We start from the raw sequence: 27,144 nt of genomic DNA on the forward strand, positions 1-27,144 counted from the left end.
ACTGCAGCCCACCAGGCTCCTCCGTCCATGAGATTTTCCAGGCAAGAGTCCTGGAGTGGGGTGCCATTGCCTTCTCTGGTCTCTTCTTGAGAACAGGTAAATTGGAGGTAAATTTCAAAGTCCTTACATGCCTAACAGTACCCATACACTACCTTCATACTTGACCGAAACTCCGCCTCTGTACAGATCTCCAGGTTGAATGTGGGGGTTTCTCAGAACGGCGCACCTGCTGCCCCACTGTCGTTTACCAGTGTTGTGTCCTTGCTCGGGCCATTTCTGTTCTTTCCTGCTACCCATTTTTCCTCCTTATAACTCCCAATATACTTATTTATTTCTTCTTATATTTATAGTTTATAAGGATGTGCTGTGGAGAGTATCTCTACATGAGAGGACTGTTATGAGAATTAAATGAGTTAATTTATAAAACCCTTCGACCAGGTTCTGGGGAAATAGTAAAAATTGTTACTATGGTCTATTTCCTATTAGTTTTTCTATTCTACTTTATCTTTCAACTTTGACTTCCCTGGTGGCTCAGATGGTAAAGCATCTGCCTACAATGCGGGAGACCCGGGTTCAATCCCTGGGCCGGGAAGATCTCCTGGAGAAGGAAATGGCAACCCACTCTAGTATTCTTGTCTGGAGAATTCCATGGACAGAGGAGCCTGGTAGGCTACAGTCCATGGGGTCACAAAGAGTCGGACATGACTGAGTGACTTCACTTTCTACACTTTATCTTTCAAACCTTCCATTAACTTTTCTTTAAAATTTATATTTTTAATTTCCTCTTCTCTGAATGTTCTTGCTCTCTTTTCCTTTTCTCCTTGCTTCCAGAAGCCATACTTTTTAATCTGTCTGAGAATTCAGAATGTATATTACATGTTTGGTGGGGTTTTTTTTTTCTTTTGTTTTCATTTTTTTTTTTTTTCATTTTTTTCCCATGTCCTCATGTTTCCCTTGCCTCTAAGTTCCTTTTCTCCTAGATTTTCATTCCAGATTCTGTCTTCCATGTAGGCTATTGTCCTCAATGTCTTGCAGTCCTTGGTATTCCATTTATACTTAAAAGTGAGACACCAAAGCTGGTGGGGAGCATTGAGTGGGCAGAGCTTGTCCACTGGTGGTGTTATCATAGATGTTTAGATAGTGAGCTCATCATTCTATTGAGGGACCCCTGAACTGTAGCACAACCTGTAGGTATCTTTCTCTAGGATCATTTGTTTCTGCAGAGGAGAATCTCATCTCCTGCTCTTCCTGGCTAGAGAGTTTTTAAAAGTTGGTGTTTTTGAAGTGGGGCTAGCAGTCTCAATATTTGGCATGAGACGCTGTGTTCTAATCTCTTTGGTCTGAGTCCAGCACTCACCCCTGCCCTCCACTGTGTGCCTCTGAGTGTGGAGAACCTTGAGTTTATTTACTCTGGAGTCTCCTGTGGGGATGGGTAGGATAATCACCTGGTCTGTGCAGGGTGAAGAAGGGCGTGGGGACTCCTTTTGCAGATTTTTAACTTACTGCCCTGTTTTCAGCCTTGAGATTCAGTCCTAGCTTCCACAGTACTTGATACCCCTGAGTCTCAAGAATGGCTGAAGTTCTAAAGGGCTCAAGTGGCTGCTTCTCATTGTTCTTAGTAAATTCTTCAATAGGCCTTCCCACCATTCTGCAGGTTCAATTGATTCTAAATAAATGTGAGTTTATAACTAGAACCAAGACCAAGAGGCCACATTGGGCATCAGCCTAAACCCTCCACTTTATGCTGTGAAATAAACTCTTTGCCTTTGGTTAGGGTACTATGGTGATGTATAAGGCCTTCAGGAGGTATAAGGATAGACAGAGTTAGCAGAGGCATGAGTAAGGGAAACAGTCCAGTTACAGAATATTTAGCCCACTGAAGACAAATCCTATCCCCCTCCATGATGCATCTGGAAGCTGGCTGGTTTGCTCTGAGCATGGTGCCATGTTGGAGTTTAGGTTGATTTTTTCCTGAAGGAAAATTGGCACACAGTCATAATAGAAACCAAGATAACCTCAACAAGTAGAAGTCCATGTTTTTAAGTACCATTGTTTACTTTGTTCATGAGCCCCATGATAAATTATCTGGATGTTACAAGAGGGCAACCAGCACACCATATTATCAGAGTCTCTTTTCCATTTGTTGAGCATTTATGTGAGATATGAATGTTTTTAGGCGTTCCCATTATCCAAATTCCTGACTCTGAAATAATGAGTGCTGTTGTTCTAAGCCTTTGTGTTTGGGGTAATTTATTTTACAGCCCTAGATAACCAACACAATGCAACAACTTGTCCTTCAGAAATATTTGCCAACCCCCATTCTAGATGAATATCTACATGGTAATTACCGGGACTGTAATGATTTGCTTCAGCAGTGGAACCAAACTTAAAAGAACATATACAATTAAAGGCACTATCTGATTTAGTTGTAATATTTTACTGTTCTTCTCTAAGACCCATCAGTTTTTTATGTCGGCCAACTGGAGAATTATAAGGAGGTACTATTAAAGGAATCAGTGTGTCTGCATCTTTCTTATCTGTGATGGGACACTGATTTCTGCTCTTTTCTTCATAGGATAGTGTTCTGGTCTTGATTGGGAGAACAGGAAGCCTGTGATTACTTCCACTTGGACCTTCCTTTCATAGTAACCATTGTCTACTGTCTGAAAGTCAGCGTGGGAATCCCGCCTTTTGTGTATATCTCTTCCTGCACAGCACTTGAGGTCTGGGGACAAAAATCACAAGGTAAGCTCAGGGCCCTATCCAGTCCACAGTGATACAAAATCCATCAAAACTCTATCACCTGACTCTCATGAGCATTACTCTGAGGCTGACCTCAGTGATTCCTTGCTGCTGCTGCTGCTAAGTCGCTGCAGTCATGTCCGACTCTGTGTGACCCCATAGACGGCAGCCCACCAGACTCCCCCGTCCCTGGGATTCCCCAGGCAAGAACACGAGTGGGTTGCCATTTCCTTCTCCAATGCATGAAAGTGAAAAGTGAAAGTGAAGGCGCTCAGTCGTGTCCGACTCTTAGCGACCCCATGAACTGCAGCCTACCAGGCTCCTCCGTCCATGGGATTCTCCAGGCAAGAGTACTGGAGTGAGTGCCATTGCCTTCTCCGAGTGATTCCTTGGGTCTTTTGGAATTACTGTACTCTACAACTGGCATCTACTAAAAAGCGTATTTCTTTTACTGGTAGTGGTAGAGTTAGTCGCACAGTTGTGTCTGACTGTTTGTGACCCCATGGACTGTAGCCCACCAGGCTCTTCTGTCCATGGGATTCTTCAGGCAAGAATACTGGAGTGGATTGCCATTCCCTTCTCCAGAGGATCTTCTTGACCTAGACATCAAATCCAAGTCTCCTGCATTGCAGGCAGTCTTTACCATTTGAGCTACAGGGAAGACCTTGTTTGACTGTTTCTTTTCTTTTCCTAGTGCCTGTTATTCCAGAAAATTAGCTGAGGGTGCATTTGAGAAAGGTGAGGGTTAAGGTTTTCACAAGTGGCAATTTTTTAAAGCTTTTTCTCAACGAAGTGTAGTTTTCTTATCATTCAGGCACCCCTGGTTTTGTAAAATTACTCACTTCTGAATATTTGGACAGAGGATACAATCTCAGCTAAAGTAATCAGCTAAAAATCTGATTTTTGCCAGACTTGAAATTTTCTTGAGTAAGAGTTTTCTGGGTGTCAGATCCCTCCTTGGGCCCAGATCGCTATCCTTTGCCTATTGACTTTCATAATGGCCACACCTATATTGTCTCTTTGGATGGTAAAACACCCACACTTAAATACTCCCTACCTCACTGAGATCAAGAATTGTATTGTATTTTAGTTATAGCCCGTCCTACCACCAGTGCGGATGACCTTCTCTCTCTAACCTTGTCTTCCCTGCTCTAAAGAGAAAGGGAGTGAGGTAGACAAGTCAGAATGCACATGATAGAGGCGATATAATGTACAGTCTTCCTCTGGGTTCTTCCAGGGGATCCCTGGCCTAACAAAACACTGACCTAGCATGGATGAGCATTTGGTGTAAGTCTGTATTTGCCCAGTCAACAAACTCACAGAACCTCAGCCATTGAGTTTAGTATTTCTGATGAGTGCACATATAAGTAAATTCAGCCCAATTAAAATTCTATTCTGCTCACTTTTGTAAGTACTCTCAAAATCCAAACTCAGAGTTTTGATAATATGTATTGAAAATTTTCTGTAATTCCTTATGGAATTTTCTTCCCTACTCTGATTCTGCATTTTATCTTCTGGGTTGTGTTGAATTCAAACTCTATTTATTAGGTAAGCAACCTTAAAGCGTGGACGTAGGGTGAACTGTTAACTTTGTCATGCTAAGGAAAAGTGGCTTTCTTCGGAAAGAAAGGTGTAGATGAGGGTGTGCCAGAGGGCAGTGAGGGTCAGGGCTTCCCAGGACCTCTGCATCTGTCCAGGTAGTCCGATTCTTGGTCTGTCTCAATTACTGCCTTGACATTCATTCATGCTTTTTGGTAAGTGTGTGAATTCAATTTACATTAAGACACCTGCCAATTCCAGCTCTGAGTTGGTTTCCAACAGTCGTAACCTGGCGACTTCAAGTAACAAGATTCCCACCTCTCCAACATGGTCACAGAAACGCTGTTTCACTCTAACTTGAAGATGAAAACTTTGGTGTTCGAGTGTTTTTTTTTTTTTTTATCACTCTAAGTTTCTCAGTGCCTTCAGAAGCAGCCATTCCACCCTCTGGTTCTGGCATCCCTCATCCTTCTAGGTTGTTGACTAGCATCACCTTCCTGCCACCTGCCCCATCCCTGGCCAAGCTCTGTCTTCAGTGGGCCCACAGTGCAAGGTGATAGCCTGACTCACTGTTCACTGCTCTATCCCATGGGCTGCCATTTTCCCTTTCTGGGATATGGATGTGAGTCTCATCTCTCTGAAAGTCTTTGATGCCTGCAGCCTGCTTTCTAGCGCTCATTTTTAAGTCACTTTGTCTTGATGTATAAATGACCCAACTTGAGTCAAGAATGACTGTACGCCTGTGGTTTGGGCAGTTCGCGGAAGGTGAGAAGGACCTCAGAAGAGGTCGTGCAGCCCCACTCTAGGCCACAGCCGCAGGAACGGTCACTGCCACCCCTCTCTTCGTGTCTTCATTAGAGTTCTCAATTCCGATTGGCCTGGCTTAAGTCAGGCTAGGATCTATCACTCTTGGATCAAACAAATTAAGGAGAACCTGGGAGGAGCCTGGTGATGGTCACTGTAGGACCAAGCCACCCCCAGCCCAGTTTGAAACTGTAGCAGTGGCAGTAGGCTACATCCAGACCCTTAGCGTCAGCGTGTCCTTGCTTCCTCACTTGTTGATTACTCCCATGCACGTTGACAGTTAGTCTCTGTTCCTTGAACATCTGCTGTTCATTCTCAACTTTGCCTTTGCAAAGCTAACCCCTTCCTACAGCTCTCCTCAGAGGTGTAGTTTCCTGTACTTAGGGCCCAGCTTCGCCCCTCCTCTTTCAGGAAGTCTTCCCTGAACACTTAACCTGCATTTTCCTTTTTTTTTTTTTCATTTTATTTATGTTAGTTGGAGGCTAATTACTTTACAATATTGTAGTGGTTTTTGCCATACATTGATGTGAATCAGCTGTGCATTTACGTGTGTTCCCCATCCTGAACCCCCCTCCCACCTCCCTCCCCATCCCATCCCTCTGGGTCACCCCAGTGCACCAGCCCTGAGCACTGTCTCATGCATCCAACCTGCACTGGCGATCTGTTTCATAATTGATAATACACATGTTTCAATGCTATTCTCTCAGAATATCCCACCCTCGCCTTCTCCCAGAGTCCAAAAGTCTGTTCCATACATCTGTGTCTCTTTTTCTGTCTTGCATATAGGGTTATCGTTACCATCTTTCTAAATTCCATATATATGTGTTAGTATACTGTATTGGTGTTTTTCTTTCTGGCTTACTTCACTCTGTATAATGGGCTCCAGTTTCATCCACCTTATTAAAACTGGTTCAAATGTATTCTTTTTAATGGCTGAGTAATATTCCATTGTGTGTATGTACCACAGCCTCCTTATCCATTCATCTGCTGATGGGCATCTAGGTTGCTTCCATGTCCTGGCTATTATAAACAGTGCTGCGATGAACATTGGGGTACATGTGTGTCTTTCAGTTTTGGTTTCCTCGGTGTATTTGCCCAGGAGTGGGATTGCTGGGTCATATGGCAGTTCTATTTCCAGTTTTTTAAGGAATCTCCACACTGTTCTCCATAGCGGCTGTACTAGTTTGCATTCCCACCAACAGTGTAAGAGGGTTCCCTTTTCTCCACACCCTCTCCAGCGTTTATTGCTTGTAGACTTTTGGATAGCAGCCATTCTGACTGGCGTGAAATGGTACCTCATTGTGGTTTTGATTTGCATTTCTCTGATAATGAGTGATGTTGAGCATCTTTTCATGTGTTTGTTAGCCATCTGTATGTCTTCTTTGGAGAAATGTCTGTTTAGTTCTTTGGCCTGTTTTGTGATTGGGTCATTTATTTTTCTGGAATTGAGCTGCAGGAGTTGCTTATATACTTTTGAGATTAATTCTTTGTTGCTTCATTTGTTATTATTTTCTCCCATTCCGAAGGCTGTCTTTTCACCTTGCTTATAGTTTCCTTTGTTGTGCAAAAGCTTTTAAGTTTCATTTCTTTTGTTGCCAGCTTGTTTTCATGTGCCATACATTGTCTTCTCATGTCACTCAGGGTCCCAGCACGAGATGACACACTCAAATTGGGCAGTTTGAGAGGAATTTAATCAAGGGACCACTTACAAAGGTTAGCAGGGTGGAGAGAGAATGCAGTCCCCTGAGATGGGTAAATTTGTTACCAGCTCTAGGTCAAATTTCCAACATCTGTTGAATCATAGAAAAAACAAGAGAATTCCAGAAAAACATCTACTTCTGCTTCAGTGACTACGCTAAAGCCTTTGACTATGTGGATCACAACAAATGGTAGAAAATTCTTAAAGAGATGGGAAGCCTACCTGCCTCCTGCGAAGCCTGCATGCAGGTCAGGAAGCAACAGTTAGAACTGGACATGGAACCATGGACTGGTTCCAGATTGGGAAAGAAGTACGTCAAGGCTGTATATTATCACCCTGCTTATTTAACTTACATGCAGAGTACATCATGAGAAATGCTAAGCTGGATGAAGCACAAGCTGGAATCAAGATTACCGGGAGAAATATCAATAACCTCAGATATGCAGATGACACCACCCTTATGGCAGAAAGTGAAGAGGAACTAAAGAGTCTCTTGATGAAGATGAAAGAGGAGAGTGAAAAAGCTGGCTTAAAATTCAACATTCAAAAAACTAAGATCATGGCATCTGGTCCCATCACTTCATGGCAAATAGATAGGGAAACAATGGAAACAGTGAGAGACTTTATTTTCTTGAGCATCAAAATCAGTTCAGATAGTGACTATAGCCATTAAATTAAAAGATGCTTTCTCCTTGGAAGAAAAGTTTTGATAAACCTAGACAATGTATTAAAAACCAGAGACATCACTTTGCTGACAAAGTTCCATCTAGTCAAAGCTATGGTTTTTCCAGTAGTCATGTATGGATGTGAGAGTTGGACCATAAAGAAGGCTGAACGCAGAAGAATTGAATGCAGATGAACTGTGGTGTTGGAGAAGACTCTTGAGAGTCCCTTGGACTGCAAGGAGATCAAACCAGTCAATCCTAAAGGAAATAAATGCTGAATATTCATTGGAAGGACTGATGCTGAGGCTGAAGCTCCAGTATTTTGGCCACCTGATGCAAAGAGCTGACTCATTAGAAAAGACCCTGATGCTGGGAAAGATTGAAGGCAGGAGGAGAAGGGGACAACAGAGGGTGAGATGGTTGGGTGGTATCATTGACTCAGTGGACATGAGTTTGAGCAGGCTCTGGGGGACGGTGAAGGACAAGGAAGCCTGCATGCTGCATGGACAGGCATGCTGCAGTCCATGGGGTTGCAAAGAGTCGGGCACAACTGAGCTACTGAATAGCAGCAACAGGTCAAAAGGGGCGAGGGGTGGGAGGATCTGGCAAGGTCTAGAACTAAGAAATGGATCTGCTGTGCCTCCAGTGCTGCTGCAGGAAGGGGGTTGGGGGAATAAATACTCTTGATCTCACTCTGCTCCCATCTTCCAGCCACCTGAAGGTATTCCCCATAGACCTAGTCCAGAGAGCAAAGGAGAAAACTGGTGTGGTCCATTCAAGGCAGCTTTTCAGGCACAGAGCAGGGTGGAGAGTGGATCTGGATTGGGCAACAGAATATCCATGGACTCCCTAATTTGATAAATTCTTATCTTCTTGAGACAAGCTACCATGTTTTTGTTTTGTTTTGTTTTAACCATCCCCTTTACCGCCTTGCATAAAGACTAGGACGATTATAGATGTTCAGTGAAGTGACCAGTTAAGGTTTGACTGATGAACAGCATCTTGATTGAACAACAGTAGGATGAGCAGAACATCTGTCCATCTGTTCCTTCTCACGTGTCATGGGTTAGAGGAGTTGCTGTTTGATTTACAGATTTCAGAATATAGATTGGGCCACACTTACTAGCAGCTGGGGCTTTTGAATGTTAAAAGGTCCCATACGTGCCCTAGAAAGTCTAGTCTATTTCCATCTTCCAAGAGGTTGTATGTGGAATCAGGATGGGCCCGAGGAAGGCAGGTTTCTGCCATCCTGCTACTCTCTTCTGGCCGCACATGTTTTCAGCCTACCCATTGCTTGCATGTGATCTCTGGAATTAGATCTGAATTTTTTAAGAGGAGATAGTGTAATTTCTTAGAACTTGAATGATAACCAGCTATATCAAAGCCCTACACCAGGGAACTTGGAATTAGCCCTGGTAATAACAAAGTGAAACTGTGTTTCTATCTGTCCTCTGTTTCTCCCTCTTGTGGTCACTGCATTGCACAATTCCCAGGGATGTAAATGATATCTCCTAGAGTTTTGCAACTTCAGTCCAACAGGATCAGATATAGGCATTCCTGACTTTCTTTCTATGACATCATCAAAACCTCACCTCCCACCTAGCATATGGGCGTTTATTTCCGCCTCACTGTTTTCTTGAGTGACTGCACGGGGCTAGCAGCAGCTCTGGCGTGGACGAAGGCCCCCTAGTGCTCACATTTCCCACTGCGACTAAGTGAAGCGGGAGTTAGCAAGTGAGGGGCAACCTGAGACCAGGGGTCAATTTCCCGGGACCCAAACTAAGCCAGGAAGAATCTTGTCCTGTTTGCAAACTGAGAGGCTTTCCTAAATTCAGAAAGTCTAGATTACAAGAAGCAACCAGTCTTCTTTTTTTTTTTATTGTTTTTAAAATTTCTTTTTAAATTAGAAGATAATTGCTTTATAACATTGTGTTATTTTTCTGCCCTACAACTATGTGAGTGAATCATAACTATATATACACATTCCCTCCTTCTTGAGGCTCCCCCAGCCATCCCACCCTTCTAGGTCATCACAGAGCTCCACTGGGCAGTGGCCAGGGGATTAGCTCCTGCTTAGCCACGAGGCAAAAATCTAGGTGTATAGAACTGTAAAGGCATTATTAAGTATTTCTCTACTTAAGCCTATATTAACATGTATTTATATCTGTCTGTATGTATTAAGTATCATTGCTTTTTTCCTCTCTCTGCCTTATTTCTTAGCCAGGATCTGGGGGCTCTAACATCCATTTAAGTCCTGCAGAACAGTCCTGCAAATTCATGTAAGCCCTCTGTGGACCTCAAGAGCTGAAATTTGGGGTCCTTGAATTTACCACCAGTATGTTGAACCAACAGGGCTTATGAGATAGAATCTACTTTCATGTCTCACATCCCTTTAAACTGAATTAGAGGCTGAAGTTCTTCCAGCCCCAGTGAAAAGTTGCGCCTTCTCATGACTTGTCATCAAGTTTAGGTACAAAAAAATCCCATGATCATTTGAACTCACTAAAAGGAGAGGGTTCCAATTCAGAAATTGAATGTTGATCCCCATATGAATAGCAAAGGTCAATTTGATTTGACTTTTAAACCTTCCTCCATCTCCCAGCTGGCGAGGGATGAACCACGCACAAGGGCTGCCAGCCTACTTATCTCTCTCCTTCCTTCCTCCTCCTTCACCTGCTTGCTAAACATGGTTTCTAGTCCTCCCACTGGTGGGCGCTGGGAGAGGAAGGAAAGTTATTGCTTGACTGACCCTATCATCAGGTGAAGACTTCACCCCCAGCTCCACCCGTGGGACTGGCAGGTGTAAAGGTTGATTCTTTATCCCATGGACTGCTTTCATGGAGTCATTAAAGACATCCCTGGGAGTATTCATCTTCAGCATAACAGGAATATCCTGTTGTTTTGGCTGTCCACTATACACATATTTTTCTCATCCTCCAGACAAACTCCATCCAGGCAGTCTTCTTGAGCAAGATTAGAAATTCCCCAGTCAGCTCTTTCTCATTTGGTCTGTGGAAAACAATCCCACTTTCTTTGCCCGGATCAACTCTGAAAGCACAGATCTGTCCCAAAGTAGTGGCAGTTTTTCTGTACTCCAGCCCCAGAGCAGATGACTGGCCTGTCTCTGGTCTCCCCATTTCCTGAATGAGAGTCAGATCTTCTTTAACCTGAGTGACTTGTATCAGTCTCTTTGTGTGGCCCCATTGGCATAGCTCTTAACAAGCTTGAGGTGAGAGACAGCACCCACCATGCATTCCTTCCTCCCCATCCCTGATAGAGAGGTGGTACCAACAGACCTCAACAGAGAGTTTCTTTTTAAGTGTCTCCCTAATTTTAATCAATTCAATTTCTTTGTCCCCAGTAGAGGTAAGGTGTCTCAAGAGTTGTGGAATATGTTTTAACAATTCCTATGTCAATTCTGCATATAGCCTGCTTTAGAGTACCGCATCTGTGGGGTCTGGCTGCCCCAGTTGAAACCTTCAGTGTGCTGTCTTGGTACAGACTGTTAGCATTTTTGCATTAGTGACCAGCATTTGACTACTAGACAATCTAACCCTATTTTGACTGTTTAGAACTGCATCCATGGTCAAGCTGGAACTAACCTGGGGATCTCAGCAGCTTGTCTACAAACCTCACATGCTAAGTAACCCCCCTGCCCTGCCCCAAATCCAGTCTCTCTTATCTCGGCTATGCATATCAGAGCCCAGGTCCTGTGGGACGTGAATTATCCAGGTTCAGGAAACTTCTTCTGTAGAGACCAGAAAGTAAGTGGTTTAGGCTTTGTGGACTGTGTGGCCTCTCTCATGGTAGCACAGCAGCGGCCGTGGACCGTTCATAAACAAACGAGCATGGCTCTGCTCCAGCTCTGCTCACGGAGCAGGCAATGAGCTGTGTTTGGCCCCTGGGTCACAGTTCACCGACTCCTGGATTGGATCAGTGAATTGAGAAGAGAGATGGCGACCTTAACTAAACTGGGGGTTTATCTGGGCAGAAAGGGGCGAAAACCTCAGTGACTGAAAGCCCACAGACTACCAAGGACATAAACCTGCTTTGTTCAGAAGGTGTGAAGATTAGAAATTTGACTCTGGAATTTGAAGAAAACTTCAAAAACTCAAGCTGGAAAAGGATCGTATTTTTTAAACCAGCAGGATATGATGCTCAGCAAAAGAAGAGGAGCGTCAGGAAAGTCAACACTGAGGTGTGTTCAAGGTCACCTGCCCTTGTCAAGGTTACCCTAGTCTTCACCACAGTAGACTCTCTCTAGGGCACTTTTGTGTCGTTGTGGCTGCCATCATATTGACCTACCTGCCTGGATATTGCTCTTGCTTCCCCCGCTTTGGTTCGTGAAAAGTCGTTCAAATATGTAGCAAACACTTTATCCCTCAAGCCTTATCTTGAGTGTGCCCAGCTGGCTTCCAGCATCCATATCTGCATCTTGTTGCCAGGGAGCTTTTCCCAAAGCTGCAAGGGCTCTGAGAGCCAGGCAGGCTGGAAGTCCTGGAAAATTAGTGCCAATCAGCCAATGACCAATGGGAGTGGAATGTTAATATCCCAACTTTCTTCCCCCTCACATGGGATAATGGAGGACTGTGGGTTACACTGTTTCTCAACAGTTTTCTAGTAGTTTTGAGCTCCAGTTACCCCTCAGTGGAAGGTACTTTGTAATGTACCCTTTTTTGGCATCTTCCTCTCCTGTTGAACTTCCCCACCCACTCCTGGAGTTTCTTTTCAAATAAACTCTTTGTTCTCCACTTCCTGCTCAGGAATTGCTTTGGGGGGAACCCAGCCTAATCAGAATATCATTTTCTCTGTGTACCTTTCTTCAATGATTTCATTCTGTTTCTGCTGCAGGGGCTTTTGGGCACCTGTCACATTTCATTATAGTCACTTGAGTCTGTTCCATGGAATGGTGAGTTTTCCAGAAATGAATCTTATTCATCTCTGCATCACTGGCATTTTCCCTAGCCTGTCACACAGTGTTCAAGATGTGATTGCTGACTACAGGAGGTTTGATGTAGAGGCAGAGCAGAGATGAAGAGGCAAGTTTGAAGGGGCTAGTGCTGCACCACTAACCACATGAAGTAGCCACTAGCTGCATGTTGGCTATTTCAATTAAAGTGGAATGAAAATGAAAACTTCACTTCCTCAGTCTCACTAGCCACATTTCAGGTGCTCAATAACTGCATGTGATCGGTAGTGATTACATTGGACAACACAGATGTAGAACTTTTCTATCGTTGTAGTTGGTTCCATTAGACAGCATGGGGATGGGGAGCAGGGTGGAGCAAACTGAATCCGTGATTTGGTTTTGTGCGGCTTTGTATGGGTCACAGAACTGAAAGCTTTCAGGATCAAGGGAGTATGAACCAGCACCTATAGATCCTGCACTTGCGGTTATCTAAGGGCAGATACTTCACAGTGCAAGAGAGAATCAGAGGTGTATAGTTTTTAAATGATTGCTTCATTTACATTTTGGCTGAACCACAAAAAAGAGAAAAAGTAACTTCAAAGTTTCCTAGCCGAATTGAGATTCATGTTGTGCGGTTTAGTGTTCCAAAGTTCACATCCTGTGCTGTCCATTTAAGGTTGGACTGAGGTAAGACCTTTTAGACATGGTCACATGAGGGTAAGAAACCTCAAGGCCACTCACCAGCAGTTGAGGCTGGATTGCATGGATGGATAAGAGCACGTACATCATTTCTCCAAGCATTTGACTAGAATGTGAAATGTTCTGGAGTTGGAGTGTTTTCTGGTCTTGAAGGCAGGAGAAAGGGCTGACAGAGGATGAAATGGTTGGGTGGCATCACCAACTCGATGGACATGAGTTTGAGCTAGCTCCAGGAGTTGGTGATGGACAGGGAAGCTGCAGTCCATGGGATCACAAAGAGTCGGACATGACTGAGCAACTGAACTGAACTGAACTGGTCTTACAGTGGAAGTCTCTGTCATTTGGATTGAATTTAGGCATTGGCAGTTTTTAAGACATGATTTTGAACGTCGACAGCGTAGGGCAAAGCAGTGTCTAATTCAGTCTGACAGTAGCTTCCTGAGGGGCTTAGTTAAGAACATGACATGTGCTCAGCAAATGTTTATTGAATGAATGGATAAGTGACCAGGTGAATGACGGTACACGTGAAGCCTGAGTGTACCTTAGTGAGCACAGGGACTGCACTTGGTGTCGTGGCCAGGAGGAGGTGATGCTGTAGGACTCTTCACTGCGTCACAACCTCCTTTTAAAACAACAACAACAACAACAACAACAATGTATTTTGTAGACTTTGAGCATCTACTTCCTAAGACTTCATCAAGATCAGTTTGCTTTGGCTATAAAGGATCTTAGGAATAATCTAACCAGGTCACAAGGTTCATTCATGGCAGAGGACATCTAATCTCTTTATGGCTAGTAGAATGGATACCACATGTGAATAGTAGCCTAGTCTTTCATTTTTAAAATATAATTCTAAAATGTTCATTTTTTTTTTGAAAAACACGTTCCCATGTTTCAGAGTCCAAAAGATGCAGAAGAGTGTTCAGAGAAATATCCTTCTTCTCTTCTCTACACATGCCTCTCCCTAAAGACAACCATTGTTCCTCTTTTCTTTTATGTCCTTTTAAGAGGATGGTCAGTGCATCTAAGGACAATGAAAAAATGAAAAATGTGTGTGTCTCTCTTTCTTTTTTTAACATTCTGTTTTGCACCCCCCCCTTTTTTTTCCGCATCAACCATATACTGCTCCTAGTGTTTTAACTCTTCCTTCACACTGTCTCTTGGCCAGATTCACCTCAGGGTGCTCTTGGCACCTCTCTTGATTGGTCGTTGGTCTTTTCTTGCCTCCACACTTGCACTTGTCTCCTAACTTAGCTCCCTGCACAGTTCTGGGGCCTCTGCTCCATCCTCCATGTGATACCAGAATTATCCTCCTGACACCATTTTTATTGCCTTGCTCCCATGCCTTCCCAATAAAGCCTAAAGTGCTGTGCCTGAAAATCATCCCCATCCCGGCGTTCCCACCTCACTCTGCCATCCACCCACATTCGTGCCTTCCCCTCTCCTCACTGGCTTACACTGCCTTTCCCTCAAACCTCCCCTTTCATCCTGCTGCTCCTTCAGAGACCTGCTCAAAAGCCACTTCCTCCATTAAGTCTTCCTCCCTCAGATTCCAGTGGAAATGGCCTTTCTTCCTGACCCAGGTGTAGCATTGAGTGTGTTCCCTCTTTGCACTGGAGTTATTTGTTTCTGTCTTACATCCTCTACTACAGGGAAAGTTTCATGGGGGCAAGGATCGTGTTTGTCTAACACAGTTTGGCATCCTTCACTTAACCTAAGACAATGTTTGTGCATCCTGCCTGTATCACCTAACACACACTTACTGGATAAACAGTGAGAGTGGTATAAAATAAGACAGTGTCCACACATCTCAGGGCTCTGAGAAGTTTCTATGAGCAGGACCTTTATTCTCTGTACTGCTGCTGCTGCTAAGTCGCTTCAGTTGTGTCCGACTCTGTGTGACCCCATAGACGGCAGCCCACCAGGCTCCCCTGTCCCTGGGATTCTCCAGGCAAGAACACTGGAGTGGGTTGCCATTTCCTTCTCCAATGCATGAAAGTGAAAAGTGAAGGTGAAGTCACTCACTGTGTCCGACTCTTCGTGACCCCGTGGACTGCAGCCCACCAGGCTCCTCTGTCCATGGGATTCTCCAGGCAAGAGGACTGGAGTGGGTTATTCTCTGTACTGAAAATGCCAAATTGCTCTTCTATTCTCCCCCCTGCCTTCAATCTTTCCCAGTGTCAGAGCCTTTTCCAATGAGTTGGCTCTTCGCATCAGGTGGCCAAAGTATTGGTGTTTCAGCTTGAGCATCAGTTCTTGCAATAAACTGATTTATTACATTGTAATAAGAAGAAATGTAATTGATTTATTAATATTTCATTTATGTTTATTATGTTTCATTTATATCCATAACTGGCTGAAGTTAAGGTTTAAGATATAAAAAGCTTGACTAGTTGTAGCTGCATATAGTAACCATCTAACATTCAGGTGCATTAAAATTTACATGACTTGAGTGGATCAAGCAAAGCTCTGCTTTTCAGGGTTCATAATAAGTCATTGCTCAGGCGTTGACCTTTGGTAATGACTTTGGGGTGCATAGATATACCATCACCATTGTGTATATATTTTAATGGCTTCAAGAGTTCAGCCATTGTGCTGGAAGTTCAAAGGACTGGTGAAGAGGTCAATATGTTGGCTTCATCTGGTCTGTGCATCTTCTGTAGGCAATGTTCTGCCTCTGACCTAGAATACAGCAGAGAGTTCCTGCTCCCCTGTTGATGGGGAGACAGAGCTGGCTCTTTCCAGGTTCTCGCTGGGAAGAAACGGCATGAATTTGCCCAGGTAGGTGGCCACGTGCCTGTAGAAGAAGTGGCGGAGGTGCTTCCGGAACCTCTCGCCAACGAAGGCGTAGATCACGGGGTTGACACAGCAGTGCGTGTAGGCGATCACCTCTGTCACCAGCATGGCCAGGTCCAGCTGTCTGCTCTGTTCACAGTCGGCCTCCAAGTGTATTTGAAAAGCAGAGAGTAGGACAACCAGATTGTAGGGTGTCCAGAAAATAAAGAAGACCACCATAATGACAAAAATGAGCCGGATGGCTTTGTATTTTTTTTTACTGGGGCATCTCAGCAGTGTTTTAATGATTCCTGAATAGCAGATGGCCATAACGAGCAGAGGCAGCGCGAGACCCAGGATATTCATTCTCAGAGCATGGAAACGCTTCCAGGCATTTTCATTATCCCCTGGGTAAAGAGGACTGCAGATAGTCTGTCCAGCCTCCTCTTGGGACTCATGAAAGAAAAATTCAGGGAGGGCTGCTAGCACTGCCAGGCCCCAGGTGAAGATGCTAGTGACGATACCAAAAGTGACTGTACGGGCTCGAAGGGCAAACACGGCGTGGACGATGGCCAGGTACCGGTCTATGGTCAAGAGGATGATGAAGAAGATCTCACTGTACAGTCCCATGTAATAGAGCCCAGAGAGCAACTTACACATGGCGTGACCAAAAACCCACTCGTTCCACCTAACATAGTGAATCCAGAATGGCAGCGTGAATAGGAAGAGCACATCAGAAATGGCCAAGTTGAGCAGGTAGATGTTGGTCATAATACGGAGCCTCTTGTATTTTGTGAGGATCACCACCACCACTACATTGCCCAGCAAACCAATCATGAACACCAGGGAATACAGTGGGGGCAGGAACTGGGCCCCCAGCTCCTTGACATTGCTTTTCTCGCATGGCAGTGCCCCCTCATAGTCGTAGGGTGTGGTCCCAGCAACTTCACCCACGGTTTCAATCCCATCAACTGAGGTCACCATTTTCCTTGTCCCTGTGATAGAAGAAGGCAGAAGTAACCCCACAGTTAACTATGATCACTCCTTGTGACCCACACCAGTCAGTTTATTCACTTACCCACTAAAACCACATGGAATGAATAGCCTGTACATTCTTCAGCATATATTTCCAAAGGTGTATCAGATATGCCATGGGGCGAGGGGAAATGTTAGGAGTGAAAGATACAATGTTTTGAGAGGCAGCATGATCCACCACGGGAAAAGGAACAAACATTGTGGATGGTAGTGAAGAGCGGAGATGTTGATCCTGAAAGCATTGGAGGAAGAAATGCAAAACAGGAAGGGATAGGTTGGGTAATGATAACAATAATCTTTTTTAAATTTTGTATTTTATGTTTTATAGTTTATATATGACCTTCAAAATCATCCATTTAAAAACCAAATGCTAATAATAGTGATTATTATTCTAGAAATAACTACCCACCTCCATGGCTCCATAACATAAAATGCAAAAATTTAAAAATACAGTAATGGGGAAATTGAACCTTAAAGAAATTTAATAATGAGTCTAAAATCCTTCAGTAAGCAATTTCAAAAGTTCAGGTTAGATCTCCACTATCTGTGCTTAATTCTCTCATCACTGGATTCAAGTACAGAGATTTTTAACTTATAATAATTATTATAATTAGCTATTATAGTAGTTATGAACTGTTGTAACTATTTTAAGCAGCGTCCCCTTTTCCTGTTCCTGACGATGCTGACATAAGCCAGTCATGTGCCTACAACAGACCCCTTAGAGCTTCTCCCTCATAAAGGTGCTGAGCATGCACCAATGGGACTACTTCTTAGATTTTGGATTTTTTAGACCAGAATCCCTAGGGTCAGTGCCTGCTTTTCTTAGAATTACAAACTTGGCTGGAGAAGAAGGAAAAAGAGACAAGGGAGTAGTCCATGAAAGGCAGCTAATCCCTGCCCTGCTTCCTCAGGAGTCCTGCTAACCTTCTCTTTTCTGTGAAAGCACAAGAGTGAGGTCATGAACGTATGCCAGCAGGTATTTCTCAAGGCAGACCTTAGAAATGCAGTAATTGGAGCCAATAGCAAGGATTGTCTTTGCTTTCCTAAGAAAATACTGGGACCCTAAAGTCGGCACCTGTCAGGGTTCTGTGTAGTCCAAATGACTGTAGAGAGGGGAGACATAGGAGCTGTTCCTGGCCATTCTGCTTGCCAGTGAGAAGACTGAGACAAGCCCTTAACTCTGAGCCTTGTTTACTCATCTCTAAAATAAGGATCATGATAGCCACGCAAGGTTGTAGAAAGAAAGAAAGTAAAGTCGCCCAGTCGTGTCCGACTCTTTGCGACCCCATGGACTGTAGCCTACCAGGTTCCTCCATCCATGGGATTTTCCAGGCAAGAATACTGGAGTGGGTTGCCATCAGAGAGTCTACATGAGATCATATTTTAAACTAGAAAAAGAAAAAACTGTAAATTGGTAGAAAGCAGAAGTGAAAGAAAGGCAATGAGAAGTGGTTTCACATGAAATCAGGAAAAAGTAGAGGCTCTTGGATAGAACTTGATCTATTTTCATAGCTCTGGCCTGGTCCATCATCTACTGATCAGTGACACATTCAGGCTTTTGAGGTTAAAAATGGAATTGAGTAGCAACTGACTTATACGATCTTATCAGCTTTTTTTTATTCCCAATGGCATAATACACAGCAGCTGAGAAAAAATACCCATCATTTGGTCTGTTAGGCATTTTCAGTCATGAGAGTATCTCTCTAAACCTTAATGTTTAAGGCAAGAGTGGAAAGAGCCTCTACTCATCATTAATTATTTATATTTTCTTTCCTTTTCTCACAGACTGATCTGAAAACAAGTCAAACTTTAAAAAAGAATTTCACTGAAGTGTTGTTCAACTTGAAGGTCATCTTTAATTCATGTGTTATTTCCATAAATCCAACATGATGAGTGTAAGATTATAGAATCTTGGGAGGGGGAAGGGGCCTAGACTGAAAAGCACTGGAAAACAAGTAGAGTTAGAAGTCAAGTTTTTGATCCCTAGTTACGTGAGATCAGAGACACAGAAGCAGATAGAGTTTTTGCCTGTCTGCACTCCTAATCACAGTCCTTGCAGTTTGGAAAAATGATATAGTAATAGTAAATGAACAATATCAGTCATAAAGAAAAGGAAAAAATAGTAAAAATCACCCCAGATCTCACCATGATGAGTTTACTACCATTAACATTTCTCTATTTATGCATACGTGGATACAAAATTTTACATAATTTGAGATCATACTCCTTTAGCTGATTCACTAAAATTGCCCATAGTACAATTCAGTTGTGCAATGTAAATGAAGTTTCTTTAGTTTCCAAAACTGTTTGAATCTCTTGTTACCAGCTTCCCACCTGCTGGGTAGAAGAAAAAAGTATTCACAAATTTTAGTCCTAAGTGGTTTAAATTTAGTCTTATCCTTCCATTCATTTGAATGATAACTTTGGGTTTTACTCATCCTCTGTTAATCAGCTTATAATTTCGGTTCCTTGTCTCCTCTCATTGGTCCTTTCTAGGATGGCAGTAGAGATATGGGGGAAGGGCCAGCATGACTCGATGCATGGGCAGAGGGAGAAGAGGGTACTCTAATCTCCTATCGGTTCTTGATTTACGTGACTGGTGTCTGCTAAGGTGGGGGTCGACCCAGTCCCAACCCTGAGTCTTTGTGCTGGCATCTGCTGCAGTGTTTGTAGTAATGACCTCAGGATCCATTCATTCTCAGTCCTCCCCAGGCACAGTGACCTCTCCAAGGTGATGGAGCCTTCACTCAGCCCTGCAGAATGGAGAACCACACCGCCATCAAGTTCCTGGCCCAAGCTCCACTCTTTGTTCTGAGCCGGCAGGCGCCCAGCAGACATGCCCCTCCTTGACTCCATGCGCATGTCCTATACAAACCAAGGGACACGCAAGACTGCAAACCAGATGTTTTTTCTGCCTGACCACCAACCTCACTGCTCTGGCCACCCCATGTGGGTAAGGAGGTGCTTTGCAGAGAGATATCCTCTTGAGAACCCCCTAGTTTATCAAACAGCTCTCCAGACCCCCTAACTCTGGTCAAAGCCTGGATGGGAGAGATAGGGACACACAGCTGTGACTGCTTCCTTCCAGGGTCTCTTTTCTCGTAATTTCTGAAGTCAGAAGGAGGGTTGCCCTTTCCCTGCCATTCTTGTCTGGCCAACTCCAACAAATATATATGCAGCCTCCATCTATACTATGATAAATGGGATGAGGTGATGGATATCTCATAACTTCATAAATTCACATTCACCAGTGTAAAATTTTAGTGAGTGTTGCAAAGTTGAATTGAAAAAAAAAATTTAGAATTGGAGATCCTTCTTTAGAAAATACATTTAAGTTTGAAATGTCATTTCAATTATATATATAAAAAATCTAATGGTGATGCTCAATGCTGGTGAGTTTGCAGTGAACCTTATTCATCGCTGGAACACTTACTCATTGCTGGTGCTATGTAACTTGTTTTAATAAATTTTGTATCTAACATGAGCCATCAAGATACACATGGCTTTAATCCATTAGTTTTAGTCCTGTGATTTTACCCTAAGGGGAAAAGGTTGAAAAGGTATTACCAATACATAATGTGCACAAAGATGTTCATTGTGGCATTGTTCTCATAGTAGAAAACAAGAAATAGGAACAATATAAATGTTTGACACATGAAGGATGTTTTGAATAAATTGTAGTCCATTTAAAGAATAGATTATTATGTGGTCATTAAAACTAGTTTTGGATACCGGATAAAATCACAGACAGTTGTTTATAAGAATGAAGAGAATGTAAAATGTGTAAACAAAGATTGCAACAATGTGAAATTATATGTACATATAAAAGGCAACAGGCAAATAATCAAAATAGTTGTGAGAGGTAGGTGGATTATCATTTTTAAAACTGAAAATTTTAAATTTTTCTGTATTTCCTTATCAGTTAAACTGTCACTGAAAGCTAATGTTTTTAGGCAGGCACTGCTAGAAGATTTGGCAGACCTTTTCTAGGGTGGAAACCTAGGCAAATTACAAGATGAAGGGTTTACTCATCAGAACTTGAAACCACAAACTGAAATCTAAGGAACTTGAAGAAGAGGGCACACTAGGCAAAGCATTTGCATTTTGTTTTCAGATTAAGAGATCTTAGGGGCTAGGTTCTCCCCTTTGATCTTGGGTCGAGCTGGCATACAACCATCCAGACTTGGGGAGGGGAGGCATCTTTTCCGGTCTTGACACCTGCGTTGGCAGGGGCTCGGCCGGCCTCCACGGGAAGAGTGAGAAGGCCGTTCAGATGACCGCAGTGGGCACCTGCGTGAGGACAGGTGGGCCACGGGACACCAGCTCCCTGGATGCCTCCAAGTTATTTGCGCCCACATTTTCTCTTCCTACTTCACGATTCTTAGTGCCTTTGGCAAATTCTGAACCTGGATGATATTCGCAGGGCCCCTGCTCTCTTCTTGCTGGGCCAGTCTTTCAGCCTGTGTACTGGACTCTGTGCTTAAATATCCGGAGTGAATATCAGAAGGCCACCCCCTGGGATTTACAGTAATTCAGACCTTCCTGTCTTTGAAGACATGAAAACCAGTTCCCTGGACTCTCAAACACCTCCCCAAACGCAAGCCAGAGCCCCTTCTTTTGAGAACCCTCTCAAAGAGTCTTATTAAACCCTAAAGACACGCCGAATCAGACCAGTGCCCTGGACCTCCAGCTCCTTAGTCCTGAGTCCCAGCCAGCACAGTGCCCCTGGATGGGAGAAATGTTAATTTCTCAGTATGGATCAAATAATGCAGGATATCTTCAGATTGTACAATGTGGATGTTTTTCCTGCTTATTTTCAACAACCACCTGAGAAGGAAAAAATACTGAGAAGAAAATGGTCTGTGAGTTCAGAAAGTTTACATTCTTTACATATAACCAGTGTAAGATAAGCGTCAATAACAACCATGTCTTTCTTAGCTCAGCACTTTATACAGCCTTGCTTGTCCTCTTAGGTTTGCAAGGTGGATTTCTATATCCCCATTTTATAGATGAGCAAATAGAGGCTTGGCAAGGCTCTGTCACTATTCCATTAGCACACAGCAGAGCTGGGGCTCTGTGTCTCCAAAGCTCACAGTTATTTCCTTAGGGTTCCATTTATAAGGGCCTCCACACCCCCAGATTACATGAGTGTTTATATATATTTTTGTATCTCCATGGTTCCATTTTTGTGCATGCAGATCACTAATACATTTTAGTTTGGTTTGATATATGGTGCAAAGTGCACTTCTATTTTATCTCTCTCTAAATGGTTGACCAATTTGAAGATACCATATGTTTAATAATTACCCTCTCCCCCTTGAGCTGGAAACATCACCTTTGCCATATATTCCTTCATGTTCCTGATTCTGCTTGTGTCCTTTGCACATAGAAATAATTGATTTCTGTGCTAGAAACACTCTTTTAATTACTGTAGATTTATTAGATTATTTATGTATATTATCTAATTAAACATGTCTTATCTTTTAGAACCATTTGTCCTATTAGATAAACTTTTGGATCACATGATCAGTTACTTACAAAAACATAATTTTGAGTGAACTTTTCTTACATTTGTAAGTAAGTTTAGAAAGAATTGATAACGTTCCATGTCAAGCTTTTATACCTGGGAACACACTATGTCTCCTTACTCTGCTTACCACAGGGCTTTAAGTTATTGGTGTTGCACGTTTCTTTTTACATTTTTATCATCTGCCTTTATATTTCTCAGGTTATTGTGAATGAGATACTTTTCCTAACCAATTTTCTAAACAATTGTTGGTAGTATGAAACAAAATTACATGTTTTAAGCTGATTACCTTACCAACTTTAAAAAATAAATACCTTTAGAACTACTAGATAGATAGGGCTTCCCTGGTGGCTGAGGGTAAAGCGTCTGCATGCAATGCAGGAGACCCGGGTTCGATCCCTGGATCGGGAAGATCCCCTGGAGAAGGACATAGCAACCCCACTCCAGTATTCCTGCCTGGAGAATCCCATGGACGGAGGAGCCTGGTGGGCTATATATATAGTCCATGGGGTCGCAGAGAGTTGGACACAACTTCACTTCCACTTTTCACTAGATAGATAGTCATATTATCTGTGAAGCACTGACAGAATTATATCCTCCTTCCTGGTATTTTTCATTTGTTTCTCTCACCTTCTTGCTTTGGTGGGAACTTCCACAATGATGTTAAATAATAGTGGTGTTTCTGGTTCCTGACTGTAATTAGACATCCACCCTCCAACCTTTCAAAGTCCCCAAAGTACAAAAAAGATACTATTAATTTGAAATCTATTTTATTCTAAAACTTTACTAAAGTGGAAAACTGCCATGCCTATGATGAAGGGTGCTGATCCTTGACAATAGTGGGAGTTTGGTTAAACCAGTCATGTCTGAAAGAGGGCCACGTGCTGAATGATATCCCAGCTTAGTAACATCACTAATGTGTGTGTGTGTGTGTGTGTGTGTGTGTGTTTAAGTGTTTAGTCTCTTTGAGGGGATCAGCCTCTCAGGTGAACTTGATGAATCATCTAAAGTATATTCATCAAGGGGAAGGAGAGGGTGGGACGAATTGAGAGGGTAGCATTGACTTATATACACTAGATGCGTGAAACAGAAAGCTAGTGGGAAGCATATGTATAGCACAGGGAACTCAACTTGGTGCTCTGTGATGACCTGGAGGGCTGGGATGGGGTGGGGGAGGCTCAGGAGAGAGGGGCGAATGTATACTTAGAGCTGGCTCACGTTGTACAGCACAAACCAATACAACATTGTAAAGCGGTTGTACTCCAATCAAAAATTTTAAAACAAAAACTATAGAGACGAGAGCAGGTTGTGAAGTCACTGCCTACCATCCTGGATCTGCGTGTCCATCTGGAAGAGCTCTGCCCACAGACTCCAAGTGGTCAGCCTTCCTGCAGGACCACCTGCTGTTAAGATCAGATTCCATGCTTAAGGCCCTAGATCCTTTTGGTTTCATGGGTATTGGTGCCAGGGAATCATAGTCATAAGATTTTCTTGCTTATATATCCTTGGTCCTCTTCAGTATAGGATAATGATTCAATTCCTGAGTTTGAAGAAGTGACTGTGTGACATAGAGCAAGTAGGTCACCCTCCCTGTGCCTCAGAATCTTTATGTGTAACCTAGTGAAAGAAGAGTTACTGCCTCATGGGGTTCTCCAGTCGTTCATTCAGCAAATAGTTAATGGCAACCTATGACATGCCAGCCACTGTTCCAGCGATACGGCACATCAATGAATGGAATAGACAAAACTCTTTGACCTCATGAAGCTTATATTCCAGTCAGGGAATAATAGATAGCCAGAAGCTACAGTGTCTCAGAGGGTCATGAGTGCTACAGAGAAAGGTAAAGAGATGAGAGAAGCCAGCAGTAGGGTGGCATTGGAGAGGTGAAGTTTAAACTGGAGAGGGTCAACAAGAAACTCATGAGATGACATTTGAGAAAAGTCTGGAGGTAGGTGAGAGAGTGAGTTGAACAGGTTTCTGGGGGATAAGAGGAACACCAAGTGCAAATATCCTGAGGTGAGAGAGTGGCTGGACAGGTTCTTAGAGGAGCAGGAGGGTTTAGTGTGGCCGAAAGGAGTGAGGGGTGGGTATCAAGAGAGAGAGTCAGAGAGACATGAGAAGCTGTGGGCAGGAGTTCCGTGGAGCTGTGCAGTCAGGAAGAACTTCGGCTTTTTTCTGAATGGAGTAGGGACCGTAGGTAAGTTTCCATTAAACTTGAGGTTATCCTCCTCATATTCTGTAAGGATTGTTCTGGCTGCCATGTGGAGAATAGACTATGGAAGCACAATTAGAAACAAGGAACCAGTAAAGAGGCTGAAGCTCCAATACTTTGGCCATGTGATGCAAAGAACTGACTCCTTAGAAAAGATTCTGATGCTGGGAAAGATTGAAGACAGGAGGAGACGGGGATGACAGACGATGAGATGGTTGGATGGCATCACTGACTCGATGGACACGAGTTTGAGCAAGCTCTGGGAGTTGGTGAAGGACAGGGAAGCCTGGTGTGCTGCAGTCCATGGGGTTGCAAAGAGTCGTGCACGACTGAGTGACTGAACTGAACTCAAAGAGGCATTTATGATAATACAGGGAAGATGTTACACTGGGCAGGGTATGGCGGTAGAGGTAGAAAGGGTGAGAATAGATGGATTCTGTACAAATGTGGAAGCTAGCTGCAGGATTTGTTGACAGATAGTGTACGAGTAAGTGAGAAATAGTCGACGACTCCAAGAGTTTTGTCTGAGCAACTGGAAGGATGGCGTTGACACCAGCAGAGATAAAGTCTGGGGAAAAATAAGCCTGAATTGGAGCAGGCAAGTCTGAGATTGATTATATGCCATCCAAGTGGAGATGTGCAGCAGGCAGTTGGACATACGGCTCCAGGGGAGAACTGTTGGCTGAAAATACAAAAGTGACAGTTGTCGTCACATAGATGTAAAGCATTGATTCTGGAAAAGAGCACCAGAGACATAGGTGTAGACAGCAAAGGACTGCATCCCCAGGCATGCCAAAAGTCGGAGGTGAGAGAAATGAGGAGGGCACAGCAAGAGAGACTGAGAAAGGGTGGACAGCGAGATCGGAAAAAAAGCAGAACTGGTGTCCCTGAAGCTGTGTGAAGAAAGTGTTGTAAGGAGTGGGGGAGTAATGTGAGGATTACATGAACCCACGTGAGAACATCAGAGCACAGTGCCAGGCAAATGCATGTTGGTTCTTCTCCCTCTCCCTCTACTCACTGACATTCTCTATTTTCTCAAGTTTTCAGCCCTTTCCAGAATTTCTTAGATCTTTTCCAAAACAGGATAGTACAACTCTAGAGGAGGAAGTATTTACTCCATCTAAAGAGAAATTCTTGGCTTTCTGCAAATAACCAGTCTGTAGCTCATTACTCAGTTACAGAAAACACAGTGATTGGTGTCCAAAATGTTTTAAAAAGATATTTCAGCTTTCATTAAAATCTGTAGTTACAGTAAATGAGTTTGAATTTATACAAATGGTTTTGGATCTGTACCAAATTAAATAGCCTAATAGGAACCTAAGAATACATTAATCCATTTATTTACTGACATTCCAATGAAGAATTATTGATAATTCTTTCACAAAGAAATAATTATCTTTCACAAATATGACAGGAATAGAGAGAGAAAAATGACAGGCTGTTCCCTCCTAAAGTTTTTGAATCTCTTTACTATCTCTGAGTTACATCCCTCCCACCTCTTTAAGTTGGAAGAAAAGAAGAAGTTTAAGGGTTGAACTAAGAGTATCCTCAATTGCAAGCGCTTTAGAAGCCAATCCCAAGAGCTGGTTCAGTCTTCATCAATATTAATAGATCATCCAGAACAAAGGAAATCTACCCATCTGATTTTCCATCCACCTCTCTTCTCAGCTACCCCTTCATGTATTCATCCAATTATCTGTCCATCTAGCACCTTGAATTGCTTCCCACTTACACCGTTTTAAGCCAGTTCTCCTCCCCTTTCATTTCTTTCCACAGAAAACCTGGGTAGTCAGAAAAAACAATTATTTGGTACAGCACTATCCTGTAGACCTTTGTTTCAGTGATGGAACGTTCTGTGTTTGTGCTGTTCAATAAAACACCTACTAGCCACATGGCTATCGAGCACTTGAAATGTGGCTACTGTTGTTGAAGAACTGAGATTTTCATTTTACCCAAATTTTATTAAGTTAACTTGGAATGGCCGCATGTGGCAAGTAGCCACCATCTTGGACAATGCAGGACTATTGCCCAGTACAATGCCTGACAAGTAACAGCTGCCTACTAATGCTTCTTAAATGGATAGAAAGATGGAGCAGAATAATTTTACCTTTTTTCACTTTTCAGATTATGCGTTTGAAATGTTAGGTTCTCTTCAGGTACCACATGTCATGAGCGTTGGTATCCACCTGCAGCATAGAACAGGCTAGGATGATAAAGGTCTAGAAGCATCAACAGTATTTGGCATAACTTAGAATGTTTTATGTAAAAAATAAAAGTCTTCAGGTTTATTTTAGTTTGTTTTCTTTTTATCCCAATATTTGTACATCTTTGACCTGGAGCAAAGTTTTCTAAGCTTTTTTAAAAAAAGAATTGGATTAGGCAATGTCCTGGGTTCCTTCACGATGGGAAAATCTATAATGTGATAGCTTCTGCTGTAGAAGAAGGAAGCAGACTCTAGAGAGAGCAGAAATTTGATGGTAGTAGAGGAAACTAAATTCAGTCACACATGGGAAAGAACTTGGTGAGAACCAAGTTGTG

General features: G+C 43.1%; 2 protein-coding genes across 10 annotated transcripts in view; one reads left to right on the top strand and one right to left on the bottom strand.

Annotated features, from left to right (window-relative positions):
• The window catches only part of XCR1 (X-C motif chemokine receptor 1), a 315,914-nt gene that overhangs the window by 111,549 nt on the left and 177,221 nt on the right, over window positions 1-27,144 (top strand). Inside the window, exon 2 of the mRNA XM_043886843.1 lies at window positions 2,576-2,745. The gene's annotated coding sequence lies outside the window, so the exon portion shown is untranslated. The remainder of the gene's footprint in view (window positions 1-2,575; window positions 2,746-27,144) is intronic.
• CCR3 (C-C motif chemokine receptor 3) overlaps window positions 1-27,144 on the bottom strand; it is a 58,062-nt gene that overhangs the window by 9,847 nt on the left and 21,071 nt on the right. For 4 of the 9 annotated variants that reach the window (XM_043886832.1, XM_043886831.1, XM_043886827.1 and 1 more), the window contains one exon: window positions 15,106-16,827. The exons of 3 other annotated variants lie outside the window; for them this stretch is intronic. In XM_043886832.1, the coding sequence (XP_043742767.1) occupies window positions 15,740-16,816 (1,077 nt within the window). In that variant the 5' untranslated portion in view covers window positions 16,817-16,827 and the 3' untranslated portion in view covers window positions 15,106-15,739. Of the gene's footprint in view, window positions 1-15,105; window positions 16,828-26,713; window positions 26,793-27,144 lie in introns of those variants that run through there. 2 more of the 9 variants (XM_043886830.1, XM_043886828.1) reach the window with 1 other exon arrangement.

The sequence above is a fragment of the Cervus elaphus genome, chromosome 24 (genome assembly GCF_910594005.1).
Source record: "Cervus elaphus chromosome 24, mCerEla1.1, whole genome shotgun sequence".
NCBI classification, from domain to species: Eukaryota; Metazoa; Chordata; class Mammalia; order Artiodactyla; family Cervidae; genus Cervus; species Cervus elaphus.